General features: G+C 46.3%; 3 protein-coding genes across 15 annotated transcripts in view; all 3 read left to right on the forward strand.

Moving 5' to 3' along the window:
- Position 1: 1 nt before the first annotated feature.
- Positions 2-5,047, forward strand: CCDC163 (CCDC163 homolog). Of its 5 annotated transcripts, none has more exons than XR_010154163.1 (6): positions 2-131; positions 220-318; positions 1,371-1,455; positions 2,128-2,195; positions 3,202-3,329; positions 3,581-5,047. XR_010154163.1 is itself a non-coding variant. In XM_063802730.1 (6 exons), exons 1-5 carry the CDS (start codon positions 54-56, stop codon positions 3,686-3,688), a joined length of 438 nt encoding a protein of 145 aa, XP_063658800.1. In that variant the 5' UTR covers positions 2-53; the 3' UTR covers positions 3,689-3,695; positions 4,690-5,047. The 5 variants fall into 5 exon arrangements, 4 of the variants coding, with proteins under 4 accessions (XP_063658800.1, XP_063658807.1, XP_009454797.1 ...); XM_063802730.1 differs by lacking the exon at positions 3,202-3,329 and having other exon boundaries at positions 3,581-3,695; positions 4,690-5,047; XM_063802737.1 differs by having other exon boundaries at positions 3,274-3,329; positions 3,581-3,712.
- Positions 5,048-7,671: 2,624 nt separating this feature from the next.
- TESK2 (testis associated actin remodelling kinase 2) overlaps positions 7,672-27,920 on the forward strand; it is a 149,285-nt gene continuing 129,036 nt past the window's right edge. For 4 of the 9 annotated variants that reach the window (XM_001156172.8, XM_009456275.5, XM_009456271.5 and 1 more), the window contains exon 1: positions 7,672-8,115. The gene's annotated coding sequence lies outside the window, so the exon portion shown is untranslated. Of the gene's footprint in view, positions 8,892-10,360; positions 10,392-23,818; positions 23,861-27,920 lie in introns of all 9 variants that reach the window. The other 5 variants (XM_063802686.1, XM_063802698.1, XM_009456262.5 and 2 more) reach the window with 4 other exon arrangements.
- Positions 20,872-25,027, forward strand: LOC129138227 (UPF0764 protein C16orf89-like). Its single transcript, XM_054674905.2, has 3 exons — positions 20,872-20,895; positions 21,725-21,821; positions 24,724-25,027. The coding sequence occupies exons 1-3, from the start codon at positions 20,872-20,874 to the stop codon at positions 24,930-24,932; spliced, it is 330 nt and encodes a 109-aa protein (XP_054530880.1). The 3' UTR covers positions 24,933-25,027.

The following is a 27,920-nucleotide window of genomic DNA, read 5'->3' on the forward strand; positions in this document are numbered from 1 at the left end:
GCAAGCACAAGACACCAGGGAGCCAGACCCCTGCCGCTCCCCTGCCACAGGATATGAATACGAGCCTCAGCTGGTTGGAGCAGCTGGATGTGCTTCTCAACGCTACTGATGGAAATGTGGTCCGGAATAAGGTGAGGGGTTGGTGGAAGTCCCCAGTTTGCGTGGGGAGGCTAAGGGACTCTCAGAGTTCATTGGCCTGTGCATCTGTTTCTTTTGTAGCAGTGGCTGTATCCTCTTGGGGTCTCCACAGAGCTCATTGGCCTGTGCATCTGTTTCTTCTGTAGCAGTGGCTGTATCCTCTTGGGGTCTCCACCGCAGGTAAGTAATGTCTCTTTCTACTTCCAAGCCCTTTCTCTTTCTGTGCCTTCCTCCAGTGCCCGTATCATCCATTATTCCTTCCAAATTCCAACTCTGTCCTTTCCTGAACTCTGTTTCCCCACACAGACCCTGCACTTAACCCTTCGTTATTTCCTCAGCCGGGGACCTGGCTGGGACCTGGATTTCCTCTCATCACTTGCCTCTGCAGTTAGGAGTCCAAGCTCAACAGCCTTGGGCTTTAGAGACTCCCATAGTTCCACAAAGGCTGAGCTGCCCTGAGTCCTAGAGCCCATCCTCTCTCTGGGATGAGGTTGCTATTCTCTGATCCCAATTTCAATCTCAGGCTCAGGTGAGGCTTGGAATCCTTGGTGTGTATATGTGATGTTTGTGTGAGATGAGGATACTAGGGGTCGGGAAAAACTGTTATACAGTAGTTCATGTGTTTTTTTCTGCCTGGGGAGGTGACAGGCACTAAGGCAGGCAGTGCAGGGCCTGCTAGAAGAGCGAGAGCAGCAGAAGTACCAGATCAGTGTCCTGGAAGGTATCTGGCCAGTTATTTTCTTCATATACACAGCTTCATATGTATGCACACAATTTTGCCACACACCTGTTGTGTGTGCACATGTGTCTTGTTTTGCAAGTAGAGTATCTAGGGTCTTGTGAAACTCTTAGAGAGGATGATCCCTAACTTGTCCCACTACAGCATCACTAAGGTTGCTGCAGGGGGCCCCAAAGGGGAGTGCTTTTCTCCTGGAGCAACGCCTGGAGGAGCTGAGAAGGGAACTGCAGGGCCTTCAGAGCCAGGTGTGGGAGCAAGCCCAAGCCCCAGCCCAAGCCCAGATGCAAACAGGACCAGGAGAATGCAGTACTACCAATGGCCTTCCTCAGGAGCTGCAGACTGAGTAAGGGATAGGCAAGACCTTGCCTTCTTGAGGCCTTTGAACTTTTGGCATTTGTAGTGGGACAAGTTGGGGATCATCCTCTCTAAGAGTTTCACAAGACCCTAGATACTCTACTTGCCTTCTTACTCTGGTTTTGTTGATTGACTTTAGAATAGCACTGCTGTCACTCCTACAGTGCTGTGGGAGGACTCAGAGATTATGCAGAAGGAATTGAAGTTGCTGCAGTACCAGTTGAGTAAGTAAAAGGTGGTTGGGGGCAAATATGCATTTCCTTGTCCCCTTTTCTGGAAAGTCATCTTCTTTTATTTATTTTTATTTATTTTTATTTTTTTTGAGATGGAGTCTTGCTCTGTTGCCCAGCCTCACTCTGTTGCCTGTTGCCAAGGCTGTGTTGCAATGGCGCAATCTTGGCTCACTGCAACCTCTGCCTCCCGAGTCCAAGCGATTCTCCTGCCTCAGCCTCCTGAGTAGCTGGGATTACAGGTGCCCGCCACCATGCCCGGCCACTTTTTTTCGTATTTTTAGTATTTTTAGTAGAAATGGGGTTTCACCATGTTGGCCGAGCTGGTCTCGAACTCCTGACCTCAGATGATCCGCCTGCCTTGGCCTCCCAAAGTGCTGGGATTACAGGTGTGAGCCACTGCGCCTGGCCTGGAAAGTCTTCTTGCTCTCCCATTAAGTGGCCATGGCTCCAACTGCCTGAGCTACTGAGAAGTGTGGCCAAGTATTTTGTTGCACTCTTTGTCTCTCATGGTGTGAGTTTAATCTCTTCAGTCAGCTTGGAAGCGTCCCAATGGCTGAGCCAGAATGTTTCTGTCTCAGTTTTTGGCAGCAGGCTGGTCACAGGCAGGGAGGGAGAAGGAAAGAAGTTGGGGAACAGCCCCCTTACATTCTCTCTCATCTGCAGGCCAGCACCAGGAGCTGCTGCTGAAACAGCTGGCTGAGGGACGACAGGCTCAGGTTGGCAGTTGGAAGGTAGGACTAGGTTCAGACTTGTCTCTGCATATTTCTCTATGGAGGACCTTTCCTTTCTCTGTCTATCCTGTTCTGCAGGGAGGCCAGGATACCCTCTCCTGCCCCTGTCTCCATTCCTCTCTTCCCTGTGCTGACTCTCTCTCTCTCCAGAGCTCTTCTTCCTAACCCTTCTGCTCCCGGCCATGAGAAACTATCCTTGCCGACATGAGGGTTCCAAGTGTGCTGAAGAGGACAGTCATGGGGAGGGAGAGAGGGAGAGGTTTGGTTCCACCTGAGCCCATGATCTGGCAGATGTTACAGCAGTTGCAAAGTGGCCAGGAAGGCAAGGGTCATACCCTGGAGGCTACCAGGACAGAGGACCAAGATGCCTGGAGGGAGCACAACCTCCTTAGGTCGGGGGTGTGGGTGCTGTGCCATTGGAGGGAAATTGTCTCACAGGTCGGGCACTGGGGACCAAAGTTCAGCTATCCTAGATTTGACTTGGGCTTTTGGGGTAGTATGAGTATCTGGGTTGTATCCCATAAGGGCATTCTTTACCTGATAGAGAGTCAGTGAGGTACCTTTGTATGTTTGGATGTTACAGAGGGAGGAGAGATGGGCAGGGCGCGGTGGCTCACGCCTATAATCCCAGCACTTTGGGAGGCCGAGGTGGGTGGATCACCTGAGGTCAGGAGTTCAAGACCAGCCTGGCTAACATGGTGAAACCCCATCTCTACAAAAATTAGCCGGGCATGATGGCGGGTGCCTGTAATCCCAGCTACTCGGGAGGCTGAGGTGGGAGAATCACTTGAACCCAGGAGGTGGAGGTTGCAGTAAACTGAGATCATGCCGTTGCACTCCAGCTTGGGTGACAGAGTGAGACTCCATCTCAAAAAAAAAAAAAAAAAAAAAAAAAAGAGGGAGGAGACCAGAGTCCTAGCCTGAGGAAGGAGGACAGTTCTGTGTTGGAAGGGCCCCCTTGATACATCATTATCTTCTCTGTTTCTGGTTCTGTTCCCCTTTCCAGGATCTCCATTCATGTTTTCCAATCTAAGCTGCCTCTGCCCACTACCTTCACCATGTCTGTTTCTTCATCCAGCTCTTAATTCAGTCTTCTGGACAGTAACACTAGCTGAGAACTTTTATGGAAGCCAGGTGAGGATAAGGACAAGGATTCCCGTTTTGGGGGAGGCTAAATCTGAATGGTGCCTGAATGCCAGCTGCCTAATTATTTAACACTAGGTAGAATGGAGTCTCTGCCTTTCTGTGAACTCACTGACCTCTGTTGCTGTTTATCCTGTCAGTCCTGTATGCCCCTCTTTATTAGAAAGGCCTAGGGCCTAGTTCTATGCATATCACAATGCTTGCTGATGACTTGTTTTCTCTTCCCTTTTCTTTCCTCTTAGATCCCCAGAGGAGCACCCTTTCTAACCTGGAGCCCAGCATCTTTCAGCTCCATGCCCAGAGTCTTAAGCAAGAGGACCTATTCCTTTGGGGCCCCAAAATGCTCCTGAATGACCTGTAAGGACTCGTTAAGAATAGTAGGATGAAGGCTTCTTTGCCCACCCTCCCCTCCAAGGCCCTGTTTCTGGGCTGTCTGCCCCTACCTTCTTGAAGTAGCTATTATCTGTCTTATCTACTGAGGCTTTTCACTGCCTGCCCATCCTTGCCCCCCAACTGCAATACAATGGTTTAACCCTCCCTGATGTGTTTTCTGTGAGTCAGCACCCACATGGGATAGAATCAGCTGTACCTGTTCATCTTCCTGTTACTTGGAGTGCTTTCTGTGGCGTCTACCCCTGAAATCCAAGTTCATAGACATTTATAGCTGTATCTTTTTTTTTTTTTTTTTGAGATGGAGTCGTGGTCTGTCACCCAAGCTGGAGTGCAGTGGTGCCATCTCAGCTCACTGCAACCTCTGCCTCCCAGGTTCAAGCAATTGTCCTGCCTCAGCCTCCCAAGTAGCTGGGATTACAGGTGTGCGCTAATTTTTGTATTTTTAGTAGAGATGGGGTTTCACCATGTTGGCCAGTCTGGTCTTGAACCTCTGACCTCAAGTGATCTGCCCGCCTCGCCCTCCCAAAGTGCTGGGATTACAGTTGTGAGCCACCATGCCCAGCCTATAGCTGTACCTTCTGAGTGCAAGCTCAGTTGAACTTGGAAAGTAATGGGAGCTCCCATTCTGGTGAGTAGAATGAGGTAGGACACTGCTCTAGGGCAGTAGTGCTGGGGGATGCAAAGGAGGATGAGATATTCTGGTGGGACTTGGATCTGGACAGTAGGAGGCTACCTTTCCTTATCTCCAGCTTCTGCCTTTTTTTTTTTTTTTTTTTTTTTTTTGAGGCAAGGTCTTACTCAGTTGCCCAGGCTGGAGTGCAGTGGCATGATCTTGGCTCACTGCAGCCTCCGCTTCCTGTACTAAAGCAATCCTCCCACCTTAGCCCCCCAAGTAATAATATATGGGACTACAGGCACACGCTATCATGCCTGGCTAATTTTTAAATATTTTTTGTAGAGACAGGTTTTCACCATGTTGCCCAGGCTGGTCTCGAACTCCTGGGCTCAACTGATCCACCAACTTTGGCCTCCCAAAGTGTTCAGATTACAGATGTGAGCTGCTACCATGCCTACCCCCAGCTTCTGCTGCTTGAGGCTCTCTTTGGCATCTCCACACATCATCCTTAGCAGCCCAGACTGCATTTCTGTAGCAGCCTCTTCCCTGGTCTCTTCTTTCAGTCTCTCTGCCTCTAATCCAGTGGCTTTAAGAATTTTTTGGCTGTGACTTCCAGTAAGAAATACAATTTACATTGTGACCTAGTAAATATGTGTGTAGATTTATTAACTGAAATAAAAATGTTATGATTTAATTTTTATCCTTAGTGGGAGTGATACACTGATATTTTCTATTATATTTCATTAAAAAATGCCTTGTGACTAATGATCCTGATCCTTTTCACTACTTGGACAACACGGAACATGAACTGCATGGCTCCACTTTTTTTTTTTCTTTTTTTTGAGATGGAGTTTCACTCTGTAACCCAGGCCAGAGTGCAGTGGCGAGATCACAGCTCACTGCAGCCTCAACTTCCTGGGCTTAAGCGATCCTCCCACCTCAGTCTACCATGTAGCTGGGACCACAGGCATGCGCCACCACACCCAGCTAATTTTTTGTACTTTTTGTAAAGACAGGGTTTCGCCATCTTGCCTAGGCTGGTCTCGAACTCCTGGGCTCAAGTGATCCTCTTGCCTCAGCTTCCCTAGTAGCTAGTACTACAGGCATGTGATGCCACACCCAGCTAATTATAAAAGGATTTTTGTTTGTAGAGACGTGTCTCACTATGTTGCCCAGGCTGGTCTCAAACCCTTGGGCTCAAGAGATCCTCCTACCTCAGTCTCCCAAAGCCCTTGGGATTACAGGTCTGAGCCCACACACCCAACCTCAACAGAAATATTAAATAGCAATGTGGAAAATTGCTATTTGAGCTGTCACCAGGTGGCAGCACATGATTTGTTGCCAGAAGAATGGTACCAAAAAGCCTTTGGTCAGGGGGACTGGGCTGGGGTGATCTCTCTTCTCCCTTCAGAGATTCTGTGAGCTACCAATTAATCTTCCTAAAACACTGCCCTGTTTAGTTTATGGTCCTGCTCAAGAATAGCTCTCACAGCATAAAAAACAAAAGACAAATTTGAATATTGGCATTTAAGCCCAACCCACATGCAGCCTCTTCTCTCTCCAATATCTCCTACCACACTTCTTTCTTTCTTTTTATATTTTTTTGGGACAGGGTCCTGCTCTGTTGTCCAGGCTGGAGTGCAGTGGCACCATCCACAGCTCACTGTAGCCTTGACCTCTGGGCTCAGGTGATCTTCTGGCCTTAGCCTCCCAAGTAGCTAGGACCACAGGTACATGCCACCATTTTGGGCTCATTTTTTTTTTTTCCTGTACAGACAGGGTCTCGCTATGTTGCCCAGGCTGGTCTCAAACTCCTGGCTTCAAGTGATCCACCTTGGCCTCCCAAAGTGCTGGGATTACAGAAGTGAATCACTGTGTCTGGCCATATTTTTTTTTTTTTGAGACGGAGACTTGCTGTGTCTCCCAGGCTGGAGTGCAGTGGTGCGATCTTGGCTCACTGCAACTTCTGCTTCCCGGGCTCAAGCGATTCTCTTGCCTCAGCCTCCTGAGTAGCTGGGACTACAGGCACGCGCCAATACACCCAGCTAATTTTTCTATTTTTAGTAGAGACGAGGTTTCACCATGTTTGCCAGGATGGTCTCGATCTTCTGACTTCGTGATCCCCCTGCCTCGGCCTCCCAAAGTGGTGGGATTACAGGCGTGATCCACTGCTCCCGGCCCTGGCCATATTTCTTAAACTTTATGGCCACCAGGAATGCATACCACTTATACTCTTCCAGGAGGATGAAAGTCTTAAGATGTCTGAAAAGGGGTCTCTAACCCCTGGGAGTGCTAATACAGTAAGGCCCATACTGCTTGCTCTTGCCCTCCTCCTGTTCTAGTCTCTTCAGTCATGAGATTATGAGCTCCTGATGTCCAGGCACATGCAAAAAGTGAAGAAATATGTGCCTTGAACAGCTGGGCAGAATTCTTAGCTGGGAGCGGTGGCTCACGCCTGTAATCCCGGCACTTTCGTAGGCCAACGTGGGCCAATGACTTGAGTCCAGGAGTTACAGACCAGCCTGGTCAACATGGTAAACCCCGTCTCTACAAAATATACAAAAAATTAGTCAGGCATGCTGGCGTGTGCCTGTAGTCCCAGCTATCCGGGGAGGCTGAGTTGGGAGGATCATCTTAATCCAGGAGTTTGAGGCTGCAAGTGAGCCATGATCGCTCCACTGCACTCCATCATCCTGGGCGACAGAGTGAGACCCTTCTAAAAAAAAGCAACCAACAAAAACAACAAAAAATCCCAACTTATTCCCCACCAGCTTTCTTTCAAAATCTGTTTTCAAGCTAGCTGAAGTGTTACCTCCTCTAAGCTTTCACTTAACGGAATCTCATAGTCATGATTAATTGCTTCCCTAGCATTTTGTTTAGCTCTACTGATTGCTCTTACTATTTCAAGTCGGTATTATTGATATATTTTTTCCTCCTCACTATACTGAAATCCTGCAGGACGCAGCATTCTTACCGCTTTTCCTTACTCAGCTATACCTTGACCAACCCGAAAGCCGCGCCAGTCTAGTCCATTTTCAATTGGCTTTATCAATTACCAATCATTTCTGTGTTTAACATTTTTATTGGTCCATCTTGTGTTTACTGCCCCGCCCTCTAAGAGGCTCCTGGACTTGGGTTTCCCCCAGGTGTATTCCCTCCTCCTCGGTTCCGCCTTTCCCACACACTGCTTCTTCTGTTTTTACCTCGACTTCCTTCCTATTGGTTCCCTTCGTCCTCCGGAGTTGGCGCCTACGGCTGTTGATTGGCTTTTCTGGACGCCCATTGTGCCCACCCTCATACCACGTGGCATTCCTAGCGCTAATTGGGCAATTCCACTACCTCGTTTATCAGGAGTTGACGGTTGACTGGCTACTCTGAGGGAGGGCTTGAGGGGGGGGCGTGGCCAGTCGAGACCCCGCCCCCAACCCCCCTGCTGGGCCGGGTAGGCGTTTCAGTCTTTCGCGGCCCGGGAGCTCAGCAGAGCTACCAGCTGCCCTGTTGGTTTCGCTGGTCGGATCGTCCTCCTGGCCCCGCCAAACAGGCGGGGGGAGCGGCCCCGACTGTGGGGCCATGGCAGTAGTCTCCTCGTTCTCCGCCGCCGCTAGCCTAGCTGAGTCGCCGGCTTCTGCGCTAGGGGCTCCCACCGCCTCCGCAGGCTAAGGAGCCGCTGCCACCAACGAGCTGTGAGGGTTACTATGCTCCCTCTTTGCCGCCGTCTCCTCCTCTTGCCCGCGCAGGCACCCCTCTGGCTGCTCAGTCCTGCCTCAGGTAACGTGAAAAGAGGACGGGGTCACAAACCCGGGCATCCTTCCTGGCCCGCGCGCGCTGCCCCTCCACCTCCTCTGCCCCGGAGCAGAGGCGCCTGCGTCCCTCCGCACCCGACGGGACCCCTCGGCTTCCCAGAGGTCCCCCTCTCAGCGGCGGCGGACGCTCCCTTCCTGGCCGCTTTCCTCTTTCCTTCTCACTTCCCTCAGGCTCCCCGCCACGTCTGCTCCCCCTTAGAACCTGGGAACCCATTAGAAGTTACCTCGCTCGCATTAGGGATCTTTCGTTTTCTCGGAAAACTCTTGTTTCAGAGACTTCCAGCTCCCCACTGAGCGCCTCCCTGCTCGCATACCCGCTCCTGCCTCAGAGATCTGGGTTCCTTCACTTGACTTCCCTCCGATACGCTCTTCCCTCGAAAACGTTCACCTCTACCCAGGAAAACAATTCCCTCCCCTCAGACCCTACTGCCTTCCCCCTCTTCTTTCCTCGCTTGTCATCATCTCCCTTCCTTTCCCCTCTCTGCTTTTTACTCTTCGCTGTGAAGAGTGGACTAAGCCAGTGTTCAGATTTCGCTACAAGCGAAATCCAGGTTTGTGTAATTTAAAAATCTTTAAATTGTATACCTCTGAGAAGAACTTACTGAGGAATTTGGACTTTATGCTGCATGCATGGGGAGCCGTTGAAGGTTTTGTAAGCAGGAGCTTGGTATGATTGCATTATCTCTGGTGAAAATATAGAGGAAGGATTGAAAGTGAAGACCGTGGAGGCGGAAAGGCCAGGTAGGCAGAAAACGAGTGTGCTCATCCAGGCGGGAGGGAATGGCCCGAAATTCCAAGAGGTTTCAAAATAAAGTTGAGAAGAATAGTAGAAAGTTTCTGACTTGGCTGATGGTGTGAATCGGTAGTGTTAATTGAAATAGGGAACATAGTCTCCGGTTATACCACCCTCAACGCTCCTGATCTCATCTGAAATAGGGAGCATAAAAAAGCAATTTTGAGAGAAGGTAATAAATTTGGTTTTGAACAAGTTAAGTTTCAGGGTTTGTTTGTTAGTTTTTGTTTTTTTTGACGGAGTCTCATTCTGTCACCCAGGCTGGAGTGCAGTGGCACGATCTCAGCTCACTGCCACCTCCTCCTCCCAGGTACAAGCGATTCTCCTGCCTCAGACTACCGAGTAGCTGGGATTACAGGCATGCGCCACCACGTCCGGCTAATTTTTGTACTTTTAGTAGAGACGGGGTTTCCCCACGTTGGCCAGGCTGGTTTCGAACGTCTGATCTCAGTCAATCCGCCCACCTTGGCCTCCCACAGTGCTGGGATTACAGGCGTGAGCCACTGCTCCCAGCCGAGTTTGAGGTGTTTTGAAATATCACTGTGGGTATCTGGAAATTTGGGTCTGAAAATTGGGAGAAAGCTTGGACCTGGATACATAAATTTGGAGGGTCAAGAGAATATATGGGGGATATTTGTATGCCTTAGTATGGAATGGTAATACTGAAAGATGAGAAGGGCTGTGGACCAGAAGGAGCATCATTGTTTGAAAGGTAATAGACACTGAAAAAGAGAGATTAAAGGAACGGGACAAGAACTAGAACATAACAGCATTATAATAGGAGCCAAAGAAAGGATTTCAAGAAGGGGGGCGGGGCGGTGACTATCAATGTCACGTGCTTCCGAGGTCCAGCTGAATGAAAGTTAAGAAGCTTTTTTTTTTTTTTCTTTGGTGTCAGGGTCTCACTCTGTCGCCCAGGCTGGAGTGCAGTGGTGCAGTCTCGGATCCTCCCACCTCAGCCTTCTGAGTAGCTGGGATCACAGGCAGGAGCCACCACACCCAGATAATTTTTTGTATTTTTTGTAGAGACGGGGTTTCTCTGTGTTGCCCAGGCTGGTCTCGAACTCCTGAGCTCAAAGCTATCTGCCTTCCCCGGCCTCCCAAAGAGCTGGGGTTACAGGGGTGAGCCATCATGCCTGGCCTGCCCTATATTTAGCAATCAGGAGGTCACTTGTTTCCTCTGAAATGCAGTTTTGGTAGGGTGGGGATGGCAATGAAGGTAGTAGTGAGATCATGATGGATTGAGGAATAAATGAGAAGAAATGAGTAAAATTATTCTCCAGAGTTTGGTTGTGAAGGGGAGCTGGTTCTAGTGAAACTCATCTTTATTGAGAATATACTATATGCCAGGTACATAAAGATGCTTTATAGATCACAACAGCCTTGTGGTTAACATGTCAGTATCCCTCTTTTACAGTTGAGAGTACTGTGGACAAGGATTTGAGCAGGTATGTCTAGTTCTGAAACCTGTGTTCTTTCCATTATGGCACATGTGTGTTTTTCTTTTCAGTACAGGTGAAACAGTTCTGTAAGTGAGGGGAAAGTTCATCTAGGAAATATGTCAGTCAGGCATTTTGCCCTTTGACACCAAAAGGATAGTAGTGAAAATGGATAATGATGTGGTAGAAGGGAAGGAAAGTGAGGGAGTTTAACAGATGGCCTTATTGATGTGATTACTTATCTGTGGAGAAGTCAGTTTGGAGACTGAAGACACTATGGCGAGTTTCTGACTTGAGTATTATGGCCATGGGAATCTTAAATGGAAAATGAAAGAGAATAAAGATTTAACAAAAAAAATTGTTGGCCAGGTGTGGTGGCTCACTTTGGATTTTTTAATCCCAGCACTTTGGGAGGCTGAAGTGGGAGGATTGCTTGAGCCCAGGAGTTTGCGACCAGCATGGGCAACATCATGAGACCTCGTCTCTACAGAAAATTAAAAAATTAGCTGGGTGTGGTGGTGCATGCCTGTTGTCCCAGCTACTGGAGAGGCTGAGGTGGGAGGATTGCTTGAACCGGGAGGCTGAGGTTGCAGGGAGTCAAGATTGTACCACTGCACTCCAGCCTGGGGGAAAGAAAAAAAAAAAAAAGCAAAAAAAAACTCAGGAGCTAAAAGATTGTTGACCACATTGAGGGTCCTACTAGTTAGAAATAATATATTTGTAATGGGGCCCAGGAGCATGGATTTTACACTTTCTTCAACAGCCTAAGAATAGTAGGACAAAAAAGATGGTTGGATTGATTCAAAATGGAAACTTGCAGGACAGAAAGATAAAATGGGAAGCAACTTTACACTGCTATTGATAGTGTAGGAGATATGTTTCATTCCAAGGGACCAAGCTGGGAGTTATAAGAAGCAAAATCTAGAGGGAGGCTGGTGTACTTAGAGAATAAAAAGACAATCAGAAATGTGGTTGAAGACCAGATTTTGTAAGAAATATATAATTGGACAGCCCAGAGTTCATTATTTCAAGGTAAAGACAAAAACTGGCTTAACTGTCTCAATGCTGTTGAAGGGGAATGGAGGTGTAGGTTATTGAAGTAGTGGGAGATTAGGGGGCTGTGTTGAATATGTCATCAATATGAATGTCACAGTTGTCCAGCATGATAGCAGGAGATTGAGCAGAGGAGATAGTAAGTCCTATAGGTGGGCCTGCTCACCAAGGAGGGACCCAGAGTTGGATTGGTGGTTCCTTGGCACTTGTTGAAAAGTAGTACCAAATGGTACAGATGTTTGTATATGAATTAATGGTGATATCCTCAGATACTTGATGCCCTGGATGTATGATGTGTTATTCTCTCTTACAGATATATGTTTGGGATAGACCCTCAAACACAAAAAATCCTCTGTAAGCTTGACATATGATGGGCTTTGATTCTGTTTAAAATATATGTGCTGGCTGGGTGCGGTTGCTCACACCTGTAATCCCAGCACTTTGGGAGGCCAAGGCGGGTGGATCACTTGAGGTCAGGAGTTCGAGACCAGCCTGACCAACATGGAGAAACCCTGTCTCTACTGAAAAAAAAAATACAAAAATTAGCCGGGCGTGGTGGTGCATGCATGTAATCCCAGCTACTTGGAAGGCTGAGGCAGGAGAATCGCTTGAACCCGGGTGGTGGAGGTTGCGGTTAGCCGAGATCGGGTCACTGCACTCCAGCCTGGGCAACAAGAGCGAAAGTCCGTCTCAAAAAAAAAAAAATGTGTATATATATATGTGTGTGTGTGTGTGTGTGTGTGTGTGTGTATGCTGGGAGGCTAGGGACTCTCCACCTCAGGATCCTCAGTAACATTTTTTTATGGTTTTAGTTAATTGTGTGTGTGTGCGTTTGTTTTTTTTTTAATTAATTTTTTTTTATGGAGTCTTGCTCTGTCGCCCAGGCTGGAGTGCAGTGGCAAGATCTCGGCTCACTGCAAGCTCCGCTTCCCAGGTTCACACCATTCTCCTGCCCCTCAGCCTCCTGAGTAGCTGGGATTACAGGCAAGGGCCACTATGCAGGGCTAATTTTTGTATTTTTAGTAGAGATGGGGTTTCACCATGTTGGCCAGGCTGGTCTCAAAAGGTTTTAGTTAATTGTAAAAAGAAAATTACACATTTAAATATGCTCATCCCGGACTTATTTTGAGGAGAAAACTGACTTGCTTTTATGCTTTCTTGCCTGTACGAAAGTATTTATACATATATTCTTAGTGTCATACATTTCATTTTGTTTTGCAAAAATAATGTAGTGTTGGAATTTGAAACCTATGGTAAGGGCATTTATGGGAATTTCATCTCCTTCTGGTAGATGAAGCCCAATTATTACATTGTATTGTGTGGGTGATGGTGAATGTTTTGACCCAACAATGGCTATTATACTATTTACAAAGTCATCATATGGAGATGACTTCAGTGTAGTCTCACTAGTGTTATTTTCCCTGAACAATCACAGGCAGTGGCTGTTTCAGAGAAAAGCCTGGTTGTAATAAGTTTTATGTCTTCCATTCCTGAAAATTTCCAAAAGGCAGTGTGATAAAAGGAAAAGAACATTAGGAAAACCTTAGTTGTATTCAACTCTGTTGTTATTAACTATATGATGGTTAATATAAAGGCAAATTACTTATCTTTTGTGAGCTTTAGTTTTTTTTTTTTTTTAGAGACATTTAATCTTTGAATAGATAATACATTCAACTGGTTATTAAATGTAAACTTTTTTAATATATAAATTTAGGGCTGGGTGCGGTGGCTCATGCCTGTAATCCCAGCACTTTGGGAGGCTGAGGCAGGTGGATCACTTGAGGTCAGGGGTTCGAGACCAGCCTGGCCAAGATGGTGAAACCTCCCTCTCTACTAAAAATATGAAACATTAGCTGGGTGAGGTGGCCTGCGCCTGCTATCTCAGCTACTTGGGAGGCTGAGGCAGGAGAATCGCTTCTACCCAGGAAGTGGAGGTTGCAGTGAGCCGAGATCATGCCACTGTACTGCAGTTTAGGCGACAGAGTGAGACTCCGTCTCAAAAAAAAAAAATAAAATAAAAAATAAATTTATATAGCAGTGAAAAGTCGGCCGGGCGCGGTGGCTCATGCCTGTAATCCCAGCACTTTGGGAGGCCGAGGCGGGCGGATCACGAGGTCCGGAGATCTAGACCATCCTGACTAACACGGTGAAACCCCGTCTCTACTAAAAATACAAAAAATTAGCAGGGCGTGGTGGCACATGTATGTAGTCCCAGCTACTCAGGAGGCGGAGGCAGGAGAAGGGCGTGAACCCGGGAGGTGGAGCTTCAGTGAGCCGAGATCTTGCCACTGCACTCCAGCATGGGCGACAGAGCGAGACTCCATCTCAAAACAAAACAAAACAAAACAAAAACAGTGAAAAATCTTACTCCCATCTCTGTTCTTTATTAACCTGGTTCCATGCCCTCTCCCAAACACTTTGAATAGTCTCTTTATATTCTTTTAGACTTTATTTTTTATTTTTAATTTAATTTGATTTAATTAATTAATTTATTTATTTTGAGACGGAGTCTCGCTCTGTTGCCCAGGCTGGAGTGCAGTGGCGCGATCTCGGCTCACTGCAAGCTCCGCCTCCTGGGTTCACGCCATTCTCCTGCCTCGGCCTCCCGAGTAGCTGGGACTACAGGGGCCTGCCACCAGGCCCGGCTAATTTTTTGTATTTTTAGTAGAGACAGGGTTTCACTGTGTTAGCCAGGATGGTCTCGATCTCCTGACCTTGTGATCTGCCCGCCTCGGCCTCCCAAAGTGCTGGGATTACAGACTTGGGCCACCGCGCCCGGCCCTTTATTTTTTATTTTTGAGACAGAGTCTCACTCTGTCGCCCAGGCTGGTGTGCAGTGGCGCAGTCTCGGCTTTCTGCAACTTCCGCCTTCCGGGTTGAAGCGATTCTCCAGCCTCAGCCTCCTGAGTAGCTGAGTAGCCGTGCACCACCACGCCCGGCTAATTTTTTAATTTTTAGTAGACACGTGGTTTCACCGTGTTGGCCAGGCTAGACTTGAACTCCTGACCTCAAGTGATCTGCCCGCCTCAGCCTCCCAAAGTGCTGGGATTACAGGCATGAGCCACCGCCTTCGGCCTCTTTTAGACTTTCTTTAGGCGAATGCTTACAAATAAGAATATATGGCTGGGCGTGGTGGCTCACGCCTGTAACTCCAGCACTTTGGGCGGCAGAGGCCGGTGGATCACCTGAGGTCAGGAGTTTGAGACCAGCCTGGCCAACATGGTGAAACCCCGTCTCTACTAAAAATACAAAAATTAGCCAGGCATGGTGGCAGGTGCCTGTAATCTCAGTTACTCGGGAGGCCGAGGTAGGAGAATCACTTGAACCTGGAAGGCGCAAGTTGCAGTGAGCCGAGATCGCGCCACTGTACTCCAGCTTAGGCGACAAGAGGGAGACTCCATCTCAAAAAAAAAAAAAAAAGAAGAAGAAGAAGAATTAAAAATAAAATGATACAGTTGGCCCTTGAACAAAACAGGGGTTGGGAAGCCAACCCCTGTGTGGTAGAAAATCCAAGTATAATTTTTTTTTTTTTTTTAAGACAGAATCTCTTGCTGTTGCGCAGGTTGGAGTGCAGTAGCAGGATCATGGCTCGATGCAGACTCAACTTTGTAGACTCAAGTGATCCTCCCCTTTTAGCCTCCTGAATGAGTAGCTGGGACCACAGGTGCATGCCACCATGCCTGGCTAATTTTTTTTTTTTTGTAGAGACAGGGCCTCCCTATGTTGCCTAGGCTGGTCTCAAACTCCTGGGCATCAACACTCCTCCCATTTCAGCCTCTGGAAGTGCTGGAATTACTGGCATGAGCCACTGTGCCTTGGCCCCAAATATAATTTTTGACCCCCCCTCCGCCGTCCCCTCGCAGCAAAACTTAACTACTGCTGTTGGTGATGGTGTTGCATAACCTGGCTTCATTAATTTCCTTTTTTTTTTTGCTTTTTTCTGAGACGGAGTTTCGTTCTTGTTGCTCAGGCTGTAGTGCAATGGCACAGCTCACTGCAACCTCTGCCTACCGGGTTCAAGCAGTTCTCCCTCTTCAGCCTCCCAAGTAGCTGGGTTTACAGGTGTGCGCCACCATGCCCAACTAATTTTTTTGTATTTTTAGTAGAGACAGGGTTTCACCATGTTGGCCAGGCTGGTCTTGAACTCTTGACCTCAGGCCATCCACCTGCCTCGGCCTCCCAAAGTGCTGGGATTACAGGTGTGAGCCACCATGCCTGGCTCCTCTTTTTTGTTGTTGTTGTTTTTTTTTTTTTGAGACGAAGTCTCTCTCTATTATCCAGGCTGGAGTGCAGTGGCGTGATCTCAGCTCATTGCAAGCTCCACCTCCTGGGTTCACGCCATTCTCCTGCCTCAGCCTCCTGAGTAGCTGGGATTACAGGTACCCGCTACCATGCCTGGCTAATTTTTTTTGTATTTTTAGTAGAGATGGGGTTTCGCCGTGTTAGCCAGGATGGTCTTGATCTCCTGACCTTGTGATCTGCCCGCCTCAGCCTCCCAAAGTGCTGAGATTACAGGCGTCAGCTACCGCGCCTGGACATTTTTTTTTTTTTTTTTTTTTTGAATTGGAGTTTTGTTCTTGTCGCCCAGACTGGAGTGCAATGGCGCCATCTCAGCTCACTGCAACCTCCACCTCCTGGGTTCAAGCAATTCTCCTGCCTCAGCCTCCCGAGTAGCTGGGATTACAGGGGCCTGCCACCACGCCTAGCTAATTTTTGTATATTTAGTAGACACAGGGTTTCACCATGTTAGCCAGGCTGGTTTCAAATTCCTGACCTCAGGTGATCCACCCCCCTTGGCCTCCCAGAGTGCCTGGATTACAGGTGTGAGCAACCACGCCTGGCCCCAGGTATAATTTTTGACTTCCCGCAAAACTTAACTGCTGTTGCTGTTGGCATTGCATAGCCTGGCTTCATGAATTTACTTTTTTTTTTTTTTTTTTTTAATGGCTGACCACTACTGCTGCAGATCTCAATCTGTGGTACATATCAAGCAATTCAAATTTTTATTTATTTTTTTTTTTGAGACAGGGGCGGTTGCCGAGGCTGGAGTGCGGTGGTCTGATCATAGCTCACTATGGCCTCGACCTCCCAGGCTCAAGCCATCCTCCCATCTCAGTCTCCCGAGTAGCTGGGACTACAGGTGTGTGCCACCACTCCAGGATAAGTTTTTATTTTTTTGTAGAGGCATGGTCTCACTATGTTACCGTGGGTGGTCTCAAACTCCTGGGCTCAAGCGATCCTCCTGCCTCAGCCTCCCGAAGTCCTGAGATCACAAGTGTGAGCCACCATGCCTGGCCAACTTTTTCGTATAATGTCATGACCTTTCTGTTTCTTGAGAGCACTTCCAGCATTAGTGGCACTTGGTATGGATCTCATGGTGTTATTCAGGGTTTACAGTATTGCACTAAGCCTGATGAAAAATATGCACGAACCTTGAGCGATCACTTTTTACTGTGACACTTTTTACTGGAGGAAGGAACTGCTCACGTGGAGACGATTAGCATCACACAGCATTTTAGGGGCTACTCACAACACTTGCTCACTGAAACAGCAACAGGAGGTGGCTCCAGAATTATTACAGAAGTACAGTATATACTATAGTCAATTTTATGCAGTTGTGATTTAATACTGCACCTTTCCATTTGTTTACTGTTGACTATGAATGGCACCATGTATGGTTTGTATTTGTGTGCATAAGTTTTTATACATTTTAACTTTTTATAATAGATTTGTATATATCTTATAGTAAATAATAAAATAGACTAGTATCTACATATATTTTCTGCATTCATGGCATACCTAACTTTTTCTTAATTTTTTTGATGTTTCTAGGCTAGGTGTTTTGTTTCTGAGTTTTTTTCAAAATGTTACACATCTCCAAAAATTTAAAAAATATATTTGTTGAAAAAAATCTGTATGTAATACAGCTTTGCCTGTAGTTTCAGCTATTCCAGAGGCTGATGTGGGAGGATTACTCGAGGCCTGGAGTTTGAGGCCATAGTGTGCTATGATCACACTTGTGAATAACTACAGCACATGAGTGGACCTGTACAGTTCAAACCCGTGTTGTTCAAGGGTCAATTGTATAGTCCTGTTTTTCCCACTTTTCATGTACAGTTGCCCATGGCTCCCCACTGTTCTGCACTTCCCACCCCCAATCTTGCTTATTTTTTTTTTTGAGACGGAGTGTTGCTCTGTCGCCCAGGCTGGAGTGCAGTGGCGCAATCTTGGCTCACTGCAAACTCCACCTCCTGGGTTCACGCCATTCTCCTGCCTCAGCCTCCCGAGTAGCTGGGACTACAGGCGCCTGCCACCACGCCTGGCTAATTTTTTGTATTTTTAGTGGAGATGGGGTTTCACCGTATTAGCCAGGATGGTCTCGATCTCCTGACCTTGTGATCCGCCCGCCTCGGCCTCCCAAAGTGCTGGGATTACAGGCGTGAGCCACCAGGCCCGGCCGCTTATTTACTTTATATATCTTAGAGACCTTTCCAGATCAGTACATAGAGAGCTTCCTCATTCTTTTTTTTTGGTTATATATATTATTATTTTTTTGAGACAGAATCTCACTTCATTACCCAGGCTGGAGTGCAGTGGTGCGATCTCAGCTCACTGCAACCTCCATTTCCCGGGTTCAAGTGATTCTCCTGCCTCAGCCTCCTGAGTAGCTGGGATTACAGGCGTGCACCACCACACCTGGCTAATTTTTGTATTTTTAGTAAAGACGGGGTTTAACCATGTTGGCCAGGCTAGTCTCGAACTCCTGACCTCAGGTGATCCACCCACCTTGGCCTCCCAAAGTGCTGGGATTACAGGTGTGAGCCACTGTGGCCTATATATATATTATTTATTTATTCATTTATTATTATTATTATTATTTTCTTTTTAATCACCTGCATAGTATTCCATTGAATGGATGTATCATAATTTATTTAACTAATTCCTTATAATGGACATTTATGTTTCCAGTGTTTTGATATTATAAACAATGCTATAAAAAGGGCCTTTGAATGTGTCATTTTATATGTGTGCAAGGATATTTGTGGGATAAATTCACAGAAGTGAGATTTCTTTTTTTTTTTTTTTTGGAGACTGAGTTTTGCTCTGTTGCCCACGCTGGAGTGCAGTGGCGCAATCTTGGCTCACTGCAACCTCCACCTCCTAGGTTCAAGCAATTCTTCTGCCTCAGCCTCCTGAGTAGCTGGGACTACAGGTGTGTGCCACCACGCCCAGCTAATTTTTATATTTTAATAGAGATGGGGTTTCACCCTATTGGCCAGGCTGATCTCAAACTCCTGACCTTGTGATCCGCCCACCTCGGCCTCCCAAAGTGCTGGGATTACAGGCGTGAGCCACCATGCCCGGCCCTCAGTCTTTTCTTTTATAGCTTTTGGATATTGAGTAAAAAAGATAGAAGAGCCTGATTGGGCGTGGTGGCTCACGCCTATAATCCCAGCACTTTGGGAGGCTGAGGCGGGTGGATCACCTGAGGTCAGGAGTTCGAGACCAGCTGACCAACATGGTGAAATCACGTCTCTACTAAAAATACAAAAATTAGCCGGGTGTGGTGGCATGCGCCTGTAGTTCCAGCTACTCGGGAGGCTGAGACAGGAGAATGGCTTGAACCAGGGAGATGGAGGTTGCAGTGAGCCGAGATCTATCTTGCCACTGCACTCTGGCCTGGGCAACAGAGTGAGACTCCATCTCAAAAAAAAAAAAAAAAAGAAGGGCCTTCTGCATTTCAGTCCTTTATTTTTTTAATCTATCCGATGGGAACAAGAAAACAATTATTGTGAAGATCAAAATGCTCTGTGAACTGTAAACTGTAAATCATTATACAGATTAAATATGGTGTTATTTATTAATTTGTCTTTGGAACAAGTATGGAGGCTATTCTCTCTTCCTCTGAATTAAATAAAATAGAATAATATAATTTTTTGGGGGGGCTGGGCGTGGTGGCGCATGCCTGTAATCCCAGCTGCTTTGGAGGGTAAGGCAGGAGAATTGCTTGAACACAGGAGGCAGAGGTTGCAGTGAGTCGAGATTGAGCCATTGCACTCCAACCTGGGCAATAAGAGCAAAAACTCCGTCTCCAAAAAAAAAAAAAATTTTTTTTTCTTTCTGCAGTATGGAAAACTAGGGTGGTATTGATCTTGTGGTCAGTGTTTTCCTTGGACAATTTCATGGAATCTTCTTCACAATGACTTCCACAATGATTTCACTATGGAAATCATAAAGTATTTTTTATACTTTAGTCCTATTATTCTTTGTATTAGGTGTAACTAGAATCTGACTAAAAGTTCTCAACATTTGTTTCACTTTCACATTGCATAGTATTTACTTTGGGTTTTGTATTGCTACTGTTTGTTAGGAATTTGTATTTTGGAAGGATGTTAAAAATTTTTTTGGCGATTATAAAAGTAATGCATATTCATTAAGGAAGAATTGGAAAATAGAGATTTTAAAGGAGAAGATACACATTATTCATAATTTGCCCATGATTCAAAAAGTTAAAAACAGGCTGGGTATGGTTGCTCACCCCTGTAATCCCAGCACTTTGGGAGGCTGAGACAGGCGGATTATGTGAGGTCAGGAGTTTGAGACCAGCCTGGCCAATACGGTGAAACCCCGTCTCTACTAAAAATACAAAAATTAGCTGGGCATGGTGGTGTGCATCTGTAATCCTAGCTACTCAGGAGGCTGAGGCAGGAGAATTGCTTGAACCCAGGAGGCAGAGGTTGCAGTGAGCTGAGATCGTGCCACTGCTCTCCAGCCTGAGCGGGCCACACAGTGAGACTCTGTCTCAAAAAAAAAAAAAAAAAAGTTAAAAACCATTGTTAACATTTTGGACTGTATCCTCTCAGAATTATTTGTCTGTGTATGTCTATATTGTCGTCACCATCTCTCCAGGATTTGGCATAGTGCCTGGCCCGTAAGAGGTGCTAAATAAATATATGTTGGCTGAGTGAATGAAAGAAGGAGTATGTTTTTTACACTGAAAATGTGGAATCTCGATGTCCTATTTATTTTGCTTTTTCTCCACTGTACGTTTTGACTCAATATTGTAGTATTATACTTTGTATTGCCATAGTTTGAAGGTAAGTTTGAGTCCAAGCCCTTAGCTTGGACTAAAAGAGCTCATAGTCTGGAAGCTCATAGTCCAGTGAAAGAGATGATAAGCAACAATTAAAATACTATATGATGACTATAATAACTAAGACTTGTGCAGGGTGATATCAAAGCACAGAAAATGAGATTGAGGGGTCAGAGAACACCTCCCACATGAGATGATTACTGAGAGAGTCATGTGGAAGAATCTGGGAAGAACACACCAGGGAGAAAGAATATTACATGCATAGATATTGAAGTGTGAGCAGGGCTCTACAAATATAGCAATTCTCTATGTTTGGAGTAGATTGTGACTGCAGATAGAGGAATGGACATAGATGAGGCTGGAGATGTGGGTAGGGGTCAAATGAGGCAGAACTTTTGTATGACACATGAATGATTCTCAGAAGTTTACTTAGCCTGGTGAAACAGATTGAAAAAAGTGTGAGAGTGGAGCTAGGAAGACCAAAAAGACATTAATTGAGTGCCAAGTAAGTAGTATAGTCAGATTACTACAAGAGCTAGAATGACATGAACATCATATAAGCTGAGGCAGAAAGTCAACACTACATCAGAAGGGTGCGTTAAGTGTAGGGAATAATGATTAGCCTAATTATAGTGGAGCAGAGTCTTCGAATGCCGGGCTAAAGAATTTTATAAGCAACAGATATCATTGAAGATTTTTAACTGTCACCTGTATTGTCTGAACAGTTACAGGTTGCAGTTTGCTTCCTTCTGGCTAGTCTGAAATTCGGTTAAAATCTTTCTTTTTTTTTTTTTTTTTGAGATGGAGTCTCGTTCAGCTGCCCAGGCTGGAGTGCAGTGGTGTGATCTCAGCTCACTGCAACCACCGTCTCCCAGGTTCAGGTGATTCTCCCGTCTCAGCCTCCCGAGTAGCTGGAATTACAGGCACCCGCCATCATGCTGGGCTAATTTTTGTATTTTAGTAGAGACGGGGTTTAGCCATGTTGGCCAGGCTGGTCTTGAATTCCTGACCTCAGGTGATCCACCTGCCTGAAATTTACTTTCCTGAACTTTTATCAGGAAAAAATATTAAAGGAAGCAAACCTCTATCAGAAAGTTAAAGAAATTCCATCTATTATATATCAGTTAGTATGAATTCAGTTTAATGACTATATCTTTTGTATTTGTTTTTTTGATTTTTTTTTTTCTTTTTTGAGACAGAGTCTCACTCTGTCACCCAGGCTGGAGTGCAGTGGTGCGATTTCAGCTCACCGCAACCTCTGCCTCCTGGGTTCAAGCAATTCTCCTGCCTCACTTAGGCTCCTCAGTAGCTGGAATTACAGGCATGTGCCACCGCGCCTGGCTAATTTTTGTTTTTTTTTTTTTTTTTTTTTTTTTTTGGTAGAGATGTGGTTTCACCACGTTGGCCAGGAATTCAAGACCAATCTAGTCAACATAGTAAGAACCCACCTCTTCAAAAAATTAAAAAATCGGCCAGGTGCGGTGGCTCCTGTCTGTAATCCTGGGCTCAAGGGATCCTCCCCTTGGCCTCTCAAAGTGGTAGGATTATAGGCATGAGTGACTGTGCCTGGCTACCTCATTCTTTTTTTTTGAGATGAAGTCTCGCTCTGTCTCCCAGGCTGGAGTGCAGTGGCGTGATCTCGGCTCACTGCAACCTCCACCTCCCATGTTCAAGCAATTCTCCTGCCTCGGCTTCCCAAGTAGCTGGGACTACAGGCTTGTGCCACCAGGCCTGGCTAATTTTTTGTGTTTTTAGTAGAGATGGGGTTTCACCGTGTTAGCCAGGATGGCCTTGATCTCCTGACCTTGTGATTCTCCCACCTTAGCCTCCCAAAGTCCTGGGATTACAGGTGTGAGCCACCGCGCCTGGCTAGCTACCTCATTCTTTTAATGACTACATAATATTAAGTTGTATGGATGCACATGGATTGATTGATTGGTCTTGCTCTAGTGCCGAGGCCGGAGTGCGGTGGTGTCATCTTGACTCATTGCAACCTCCGCTCCTGGGCTCAAGCGATTCTCCTGCCTCAGCCTCCCAAGTAGCTGGGACTACAGGCATGGGCCACCACGCTTAGCTAATTTTTGTATTTTTTGTAGAGACAAAGTCTCCTGATGTTGTTCAGGCTGGTCTCAAACTCCTAAGCTCAAATGATCCACCTGCTTCGGGCCTCCCAAAGTGCTGGGATTACAGGTGTGAGCCATTGTGCCTGGCCTGTACTGTAATTTATTTAATCTATCTCTATTTTTGGATATTTGGATTGTCTCCATTTTTCTCTGTTACTGTATTAGTCAGGGTTCTCTAGAGGGACAGAACTAATAGGATATATGTATATATGAAAGGGAGTTTATTAAGGAAGATTGGCTCACATGATCACAAGGTAAAGTCCCACGATAGGCCGTCTGCAAGTTGAGGAGCAAGGAAGCCAGTGACAAATCAGTCCAAGTTCTAAAACCTCAAAAGTAGGGAAGCTGACAGTGCAGCCTTCAGTCTGTGGCCAAAGGCCTGAGAGCCCCTGGCAAATCACTGGTGTAAGTCCAAGAGTCCAAAAGCTGAAGAAGTTGGAGTCTGACATTCTTGGGCAGGAAGCATCCAGCATGGGAGAAAGATGAAGGCCGGAAGACTCAGCAAGTCTGCTTTTCCATCTTCTGCCTGCTTTATTCTAGCTACACTGGCAGCTGATTAGATGGTGCCCACCCAGATTGAGGGTGGGTCTTCCTCGTCCACTCCACTGACTCAAATGTTAATCTCCCTTGGCCGCACCCTCACAGACACACTAGGAACAATACTTTGCGTCCTTCAGTCCAATCAAGTTGACACTCAATATTAACCATCACAGTTACCAACAATTTATACTTTAATATTCTTGTACATATATCTTTGTGTACTGATAGTAACTGTCATTTTTCATGGCTATAAAAATATTCTCTTGGCCGGGTGTGGTGGGGGCTCATGCCTGTAATCCCAGCACTTTCGGAGGCTGAGGCGGGTGGATCACTTGAGGTCAAGAGTTCGAGACCAGTCTGGCTAGCATGATGAAAACCTGTCTCCACTAAAAATACAAAAATTAGCCAGGCGTGGTGGCACATGCCTGTAGTCCCAGCTACTTGGGAGGCTGAGGCAGGAGAATCGCTTGAACCCAGGAGGTGGAGGTTGCAGTGAACCAAGATCGCGTCACTGCACTCCATCCTGGGCAACAGAACGAGACTCAAAAAAAAAAAAAAAAAAAAAGGCCAGGCTAACACAAGGAACCTAACTTCCTCTTTCCTCTTGATTACTTTCTTTCCCACAGTCTCTGAAATTCTGAAATAGCCCTCTAACATCAGAAGAAAAGGTGAGTTGCCTTTCTTTTCTTTTTTTTTTTTTTTTTTGAGATAGAGTCTTGCTCTGTTGCCATGCTGTGCACCCAGCCCATGAGTTGCCTTTCTGCCCCAAGTGGTCCTTTTCAGGCCTTCTCATATTTAACTAGGAAAATTGATCAAAGGAGATATTATCCTGGAAATTCATAAATTCACCTAGTGCTTTACCATCTCACATTATTTGCATCGGGTCCAATATTAGTTTTGTGTTATTTCATATTCCAGCATATAAAGTTATAGATACATTTAGTATACACAGAAGATCAGAAACTGCATTAAAAAAAAAAAAGAGACGGAGGCCAGGTGTGGTGGCTCACACCTGTAATCCCAGCACTTTGGGAGGCCAAGGCAGGTGGATCAGAAGGTCAGGAGTTCGAGACCAGCCTGACCAACATGGTGAAACCCCATTTATACTAAAAATACAAAAATTAGCCAGGCGTGGTGGTACGCACCTGTAATCCTAGCTACTCAGGAGACTGAGGCAGGAGAATCGCTCAAACCCAGGAGGTGGAGATTGCACTGAGCTGAGATCATACCACTGCACTTGAGCCTGCACGACAGAGAGACATTCCGTCTCAAAAAATAAATAAATACAATAAAAAAAAAAGAGATGGGGTCTTGCTATGTTGCCCAGGCTGGTCTCAAAGTCTTGGCCTCAAGCAGTCCTCCTGTCTTGGCCTCCCAAAGTGCTGGGATTACAGGAGTGAGCAACTGTGCATGGCCCAGAAAAATTTTTTTTGAGACCGAATCTCACTCCATCACCCAGGCTAGAGTGCAATCTTGGCTCACTGCAGGCTCCGCCTCCTGGGTTCAAGTGATTCTCATGCCTCAGCTTCCTGAGTAGCTGGGACTACAGGCATGCACCACCACACCTGGCTAATTTTTTGTGTATTTTTGGTAGAGATAGGGTTTCATAATGTTGGCCAGGCTGGTCTCGAACTCCTGAGGTCAGGTGATCTGCTTGCCTCAGCCTCCCAAAGTGTGAGCCACTGCGCTTGGCCAAAAAATGTCATATATGATCTTAATATCATTATTATACTTAACTAAATTAACAGTAATTTTCTACTATTGTCTGGTAGTCGTGCTTATTAAAACTTCCCCAATTGGCTGGGCATGATGGCTCATGCCTGTAATCCTAGCACTTTGGGAGGCTGAGGCGGGAGGATTGTTTGAGCCTAGGCGTTTGAGGCTGCAAATGAGCTATGGTTGAGCCACTGCACTACACCCTGGGTGACAGAGCAAGACCTTATCTTAAAAAAAAAAAAAAAATCCCTAACTGTCTTTTATAGCTGGTTTGTTCAAATCAGGATCTAGCCAAGTATCATCATTGCATTTGGTTATTTTAACTGTTAATTCTTCAGAGTCAGAATTTGAACACAGTAGTGTGTACTCCAACGCCTTTGCTTTTTGTTGTGTCATTGGAAAGAAGAAAAGCTTTTTAACAACCAGAACTTTGCAATAATAGAACAGACTACTGTAGTGAGCTCTTTGTTACTGGTGTTGTTTTAGTAGGCCAGGCTGACTCTGCCTTCTGTAGTGTCCAATCCAGTGGACAGTTTTCTTCATACCATATACTACTTTGTGGTATTTGATATGTGTGTTGTTTCCACTTTTGGTTTCTGTGACATATTAGGTTGGTGCAAAAGTAATTGTGGTTTTTGTCATTACTATCAATGGCAATATACTTTCTTCTGGTTTTATTCTTGCTTTTTTCCTTTTTAGTCTCATTTGTATACTCTTCCTTTTTTTGTCCTGTATATATTGATGTTCCCTTGACCACTTACCTGCTTTCACCTAAGCACAAAAAGAAGGTGCCTGGGCTTTGGTGCATGGTAGGAACTCGGTATTACCTAGAGTCATATTCTGTACTTTGGGAAATTTTTTAGTAAGCGCTAGTGACTTTTTTTTTTTTTTTTTTTTTGAGACGGAGTCTTACTCTCTTGCCAGGGAGTGCAGTGGCACGATCTCGGCTCACTGCAAGCTCTGCCTCCATGGTTCACGCCATTCTCCTGCCTCAGTCTCCCGAATAGCTGGGACTACAGGCACCCGCCACCACACCTGGCTAATTTTTTGGTTTTTTTTTTTTTTTTTTTTTTTTTTTAGTAGAGACAGGGTTTCACCGTATTACCCAGGATGATCTCGATCTCCTGACCTTGTGATCCGCCCGCCTTGGCTTCCCAAAGTGCTGGGATTACAGGCGTAAGCCACCGCGCCCGGCATGCTAGTAACTTTTAAGTGTACATCTTCAGTCTAGTCCTCTCTCCTAAGCTCCAGTATGGTGTCTCCAACAGCCTCCTGGACATTGTTAACTGGTGTTCCTTCAGGCAACTTAAACTCAGTAAGATCTGAGAAGAATTTGCATCTTCTTACACATCATATCCTTTAGGTGAATGGCTAGCCATTCTCCCAGTTACCCAAACCAGAAACATGGGAGGGATTCTAGTTAAACTTGGAGTCATCTGGGTACCTCTTGTACCTCATATGTCTACTTGATCACCTTTTTTTTTTTTTTGAGATGGAGTTTTGCTCTTGTCCCCCAGGCTGGAGTGCAATGGCGCAATCTTGGTTCACTGCAATTTCTGCCTCCTGGGTTCAAGCGATTCTCCTGCCTTAGCCTCCCAAGTAGCTGGGATCACAGGTGCCTGCCACCATGCCTGGCTAATTTTTGTATTTTTAGTAGAGGTGGGGTTTCCCCATGTTGGCCAGGCTGGTCTCGAACTGTTGACCTCAGGTGATCTGCCCGCCTTGGCCTCCCAAAGTGCTGGGATTACAGGTGTGAGCCACGGCGCCCGGACTTGAACACCTTTTTTTTTTTTTTTTTTTTTTTGAGATGGAGTCTTGCTCTGTCGCCCAGGCTGGAGTACAGTGGCACTATCTCGGCTCACTGCAAGCTCCGCCTCCCAGGTTCATGCCATTCTCCTGCCTCAGCCTCCCGAGTAGCTGGGACTACAGGTGCCCGCCACCATACCCGGCTAATTTTTTTGTATTTTTGGTAGAGACGGGGTTTCACCGTGTTAGCCAGGGTGGTCTCGATCTCCTGACCTCATGATCCACCCGCCTCGGCCTCCCAAAGTGCTGGGATTACAGGCGTGAGCCACTGTGCCTGGCCAGAACACCTTTTTAAAAATGTCACTTATCTCTGCCCAGCATGGTAGTGCTGAGGCGGCTGAGGTGGCTGAGGCAAAGGGGATCCCTTGAGCTTAGGAGTTCGAGGCTGTAGTGTGCAGTGATCATGCCTGTAAAGTCCAGCCTGGGCAACATAGTGAGACCCCCCATCTCTAAAAAAATGGTCACTTATCTTCTCACTTCTTTTTCCTCACTGCCAGTACCTTAATTAAGCCTTCCCTCTTATCTGTCATTAACAATTATCTTGTTTGGGTGCAGTGGCTCATGCCTGTAATCTCAGCACTTTGGGAGGCTGAGTTGGGCAGATCACCAGGTCAAGAGATTGAGACCATCCTGGCCAACATAGTGAAACCCCATCTCCACTAAAAATACAAAAAAATTATCTGGGCATAGTGGTGCGTGCCTGTAGTCCCAGCCACTCGGGAGGTGGAGGCAGGAGAATCGCTTGAACCCGGGAGGCAGAGGTTGCAGTGAGCCAGATCCCACCACTGTTCTCCAGCCTGGGCAACAGAGCAAGACTGTCTCAAAAAAAAAAAATTATCTTATTGTACTCTATTATATTCATTGATTTACATGTATCTTTCGGGAGACTGAGTTCTTGGAAAGGTGGAGTCATGTTTTATTCCATTTTGTACATCCTCCTACCAGAGAGGCAATATTAACATAGCGATTTAAGAGTACAGCCTCTGGGTTTGAATTCTGGCTCCTCCGCTTCTTTTTTTTGAGACGGAGTCTTGCTCTGTTGACCAAGCTGGAGTGCAGTGGTGTGATCATAGCTCACTGCAACCTCTGCCTCCTGGGTTCAAGTGATTCTTCTGCCTCAGCCTCCTGAGTAGCTGGGACTATAGGTGCACGTCACCATGCCTGACTAATTTTTGTATTTTTAGTAGAGATGGGATTTCACCATGT

The sequence above is a fragment of the Pan troglodytes genome, chromosome 1 (genome assembly GCF_028858775.2).
Source record: "Pan troglodytes isolate AG18354 chromosome 1, NHGRI_mPanTro3-v2.0_pri, whole genome shotgun sequence".
Classification (NCBI taxonomy): Eukaryota; Metazoa; Chordata; class Mammalia; order Primates; family Hominidae; genus Pan; species Pan troglodytes.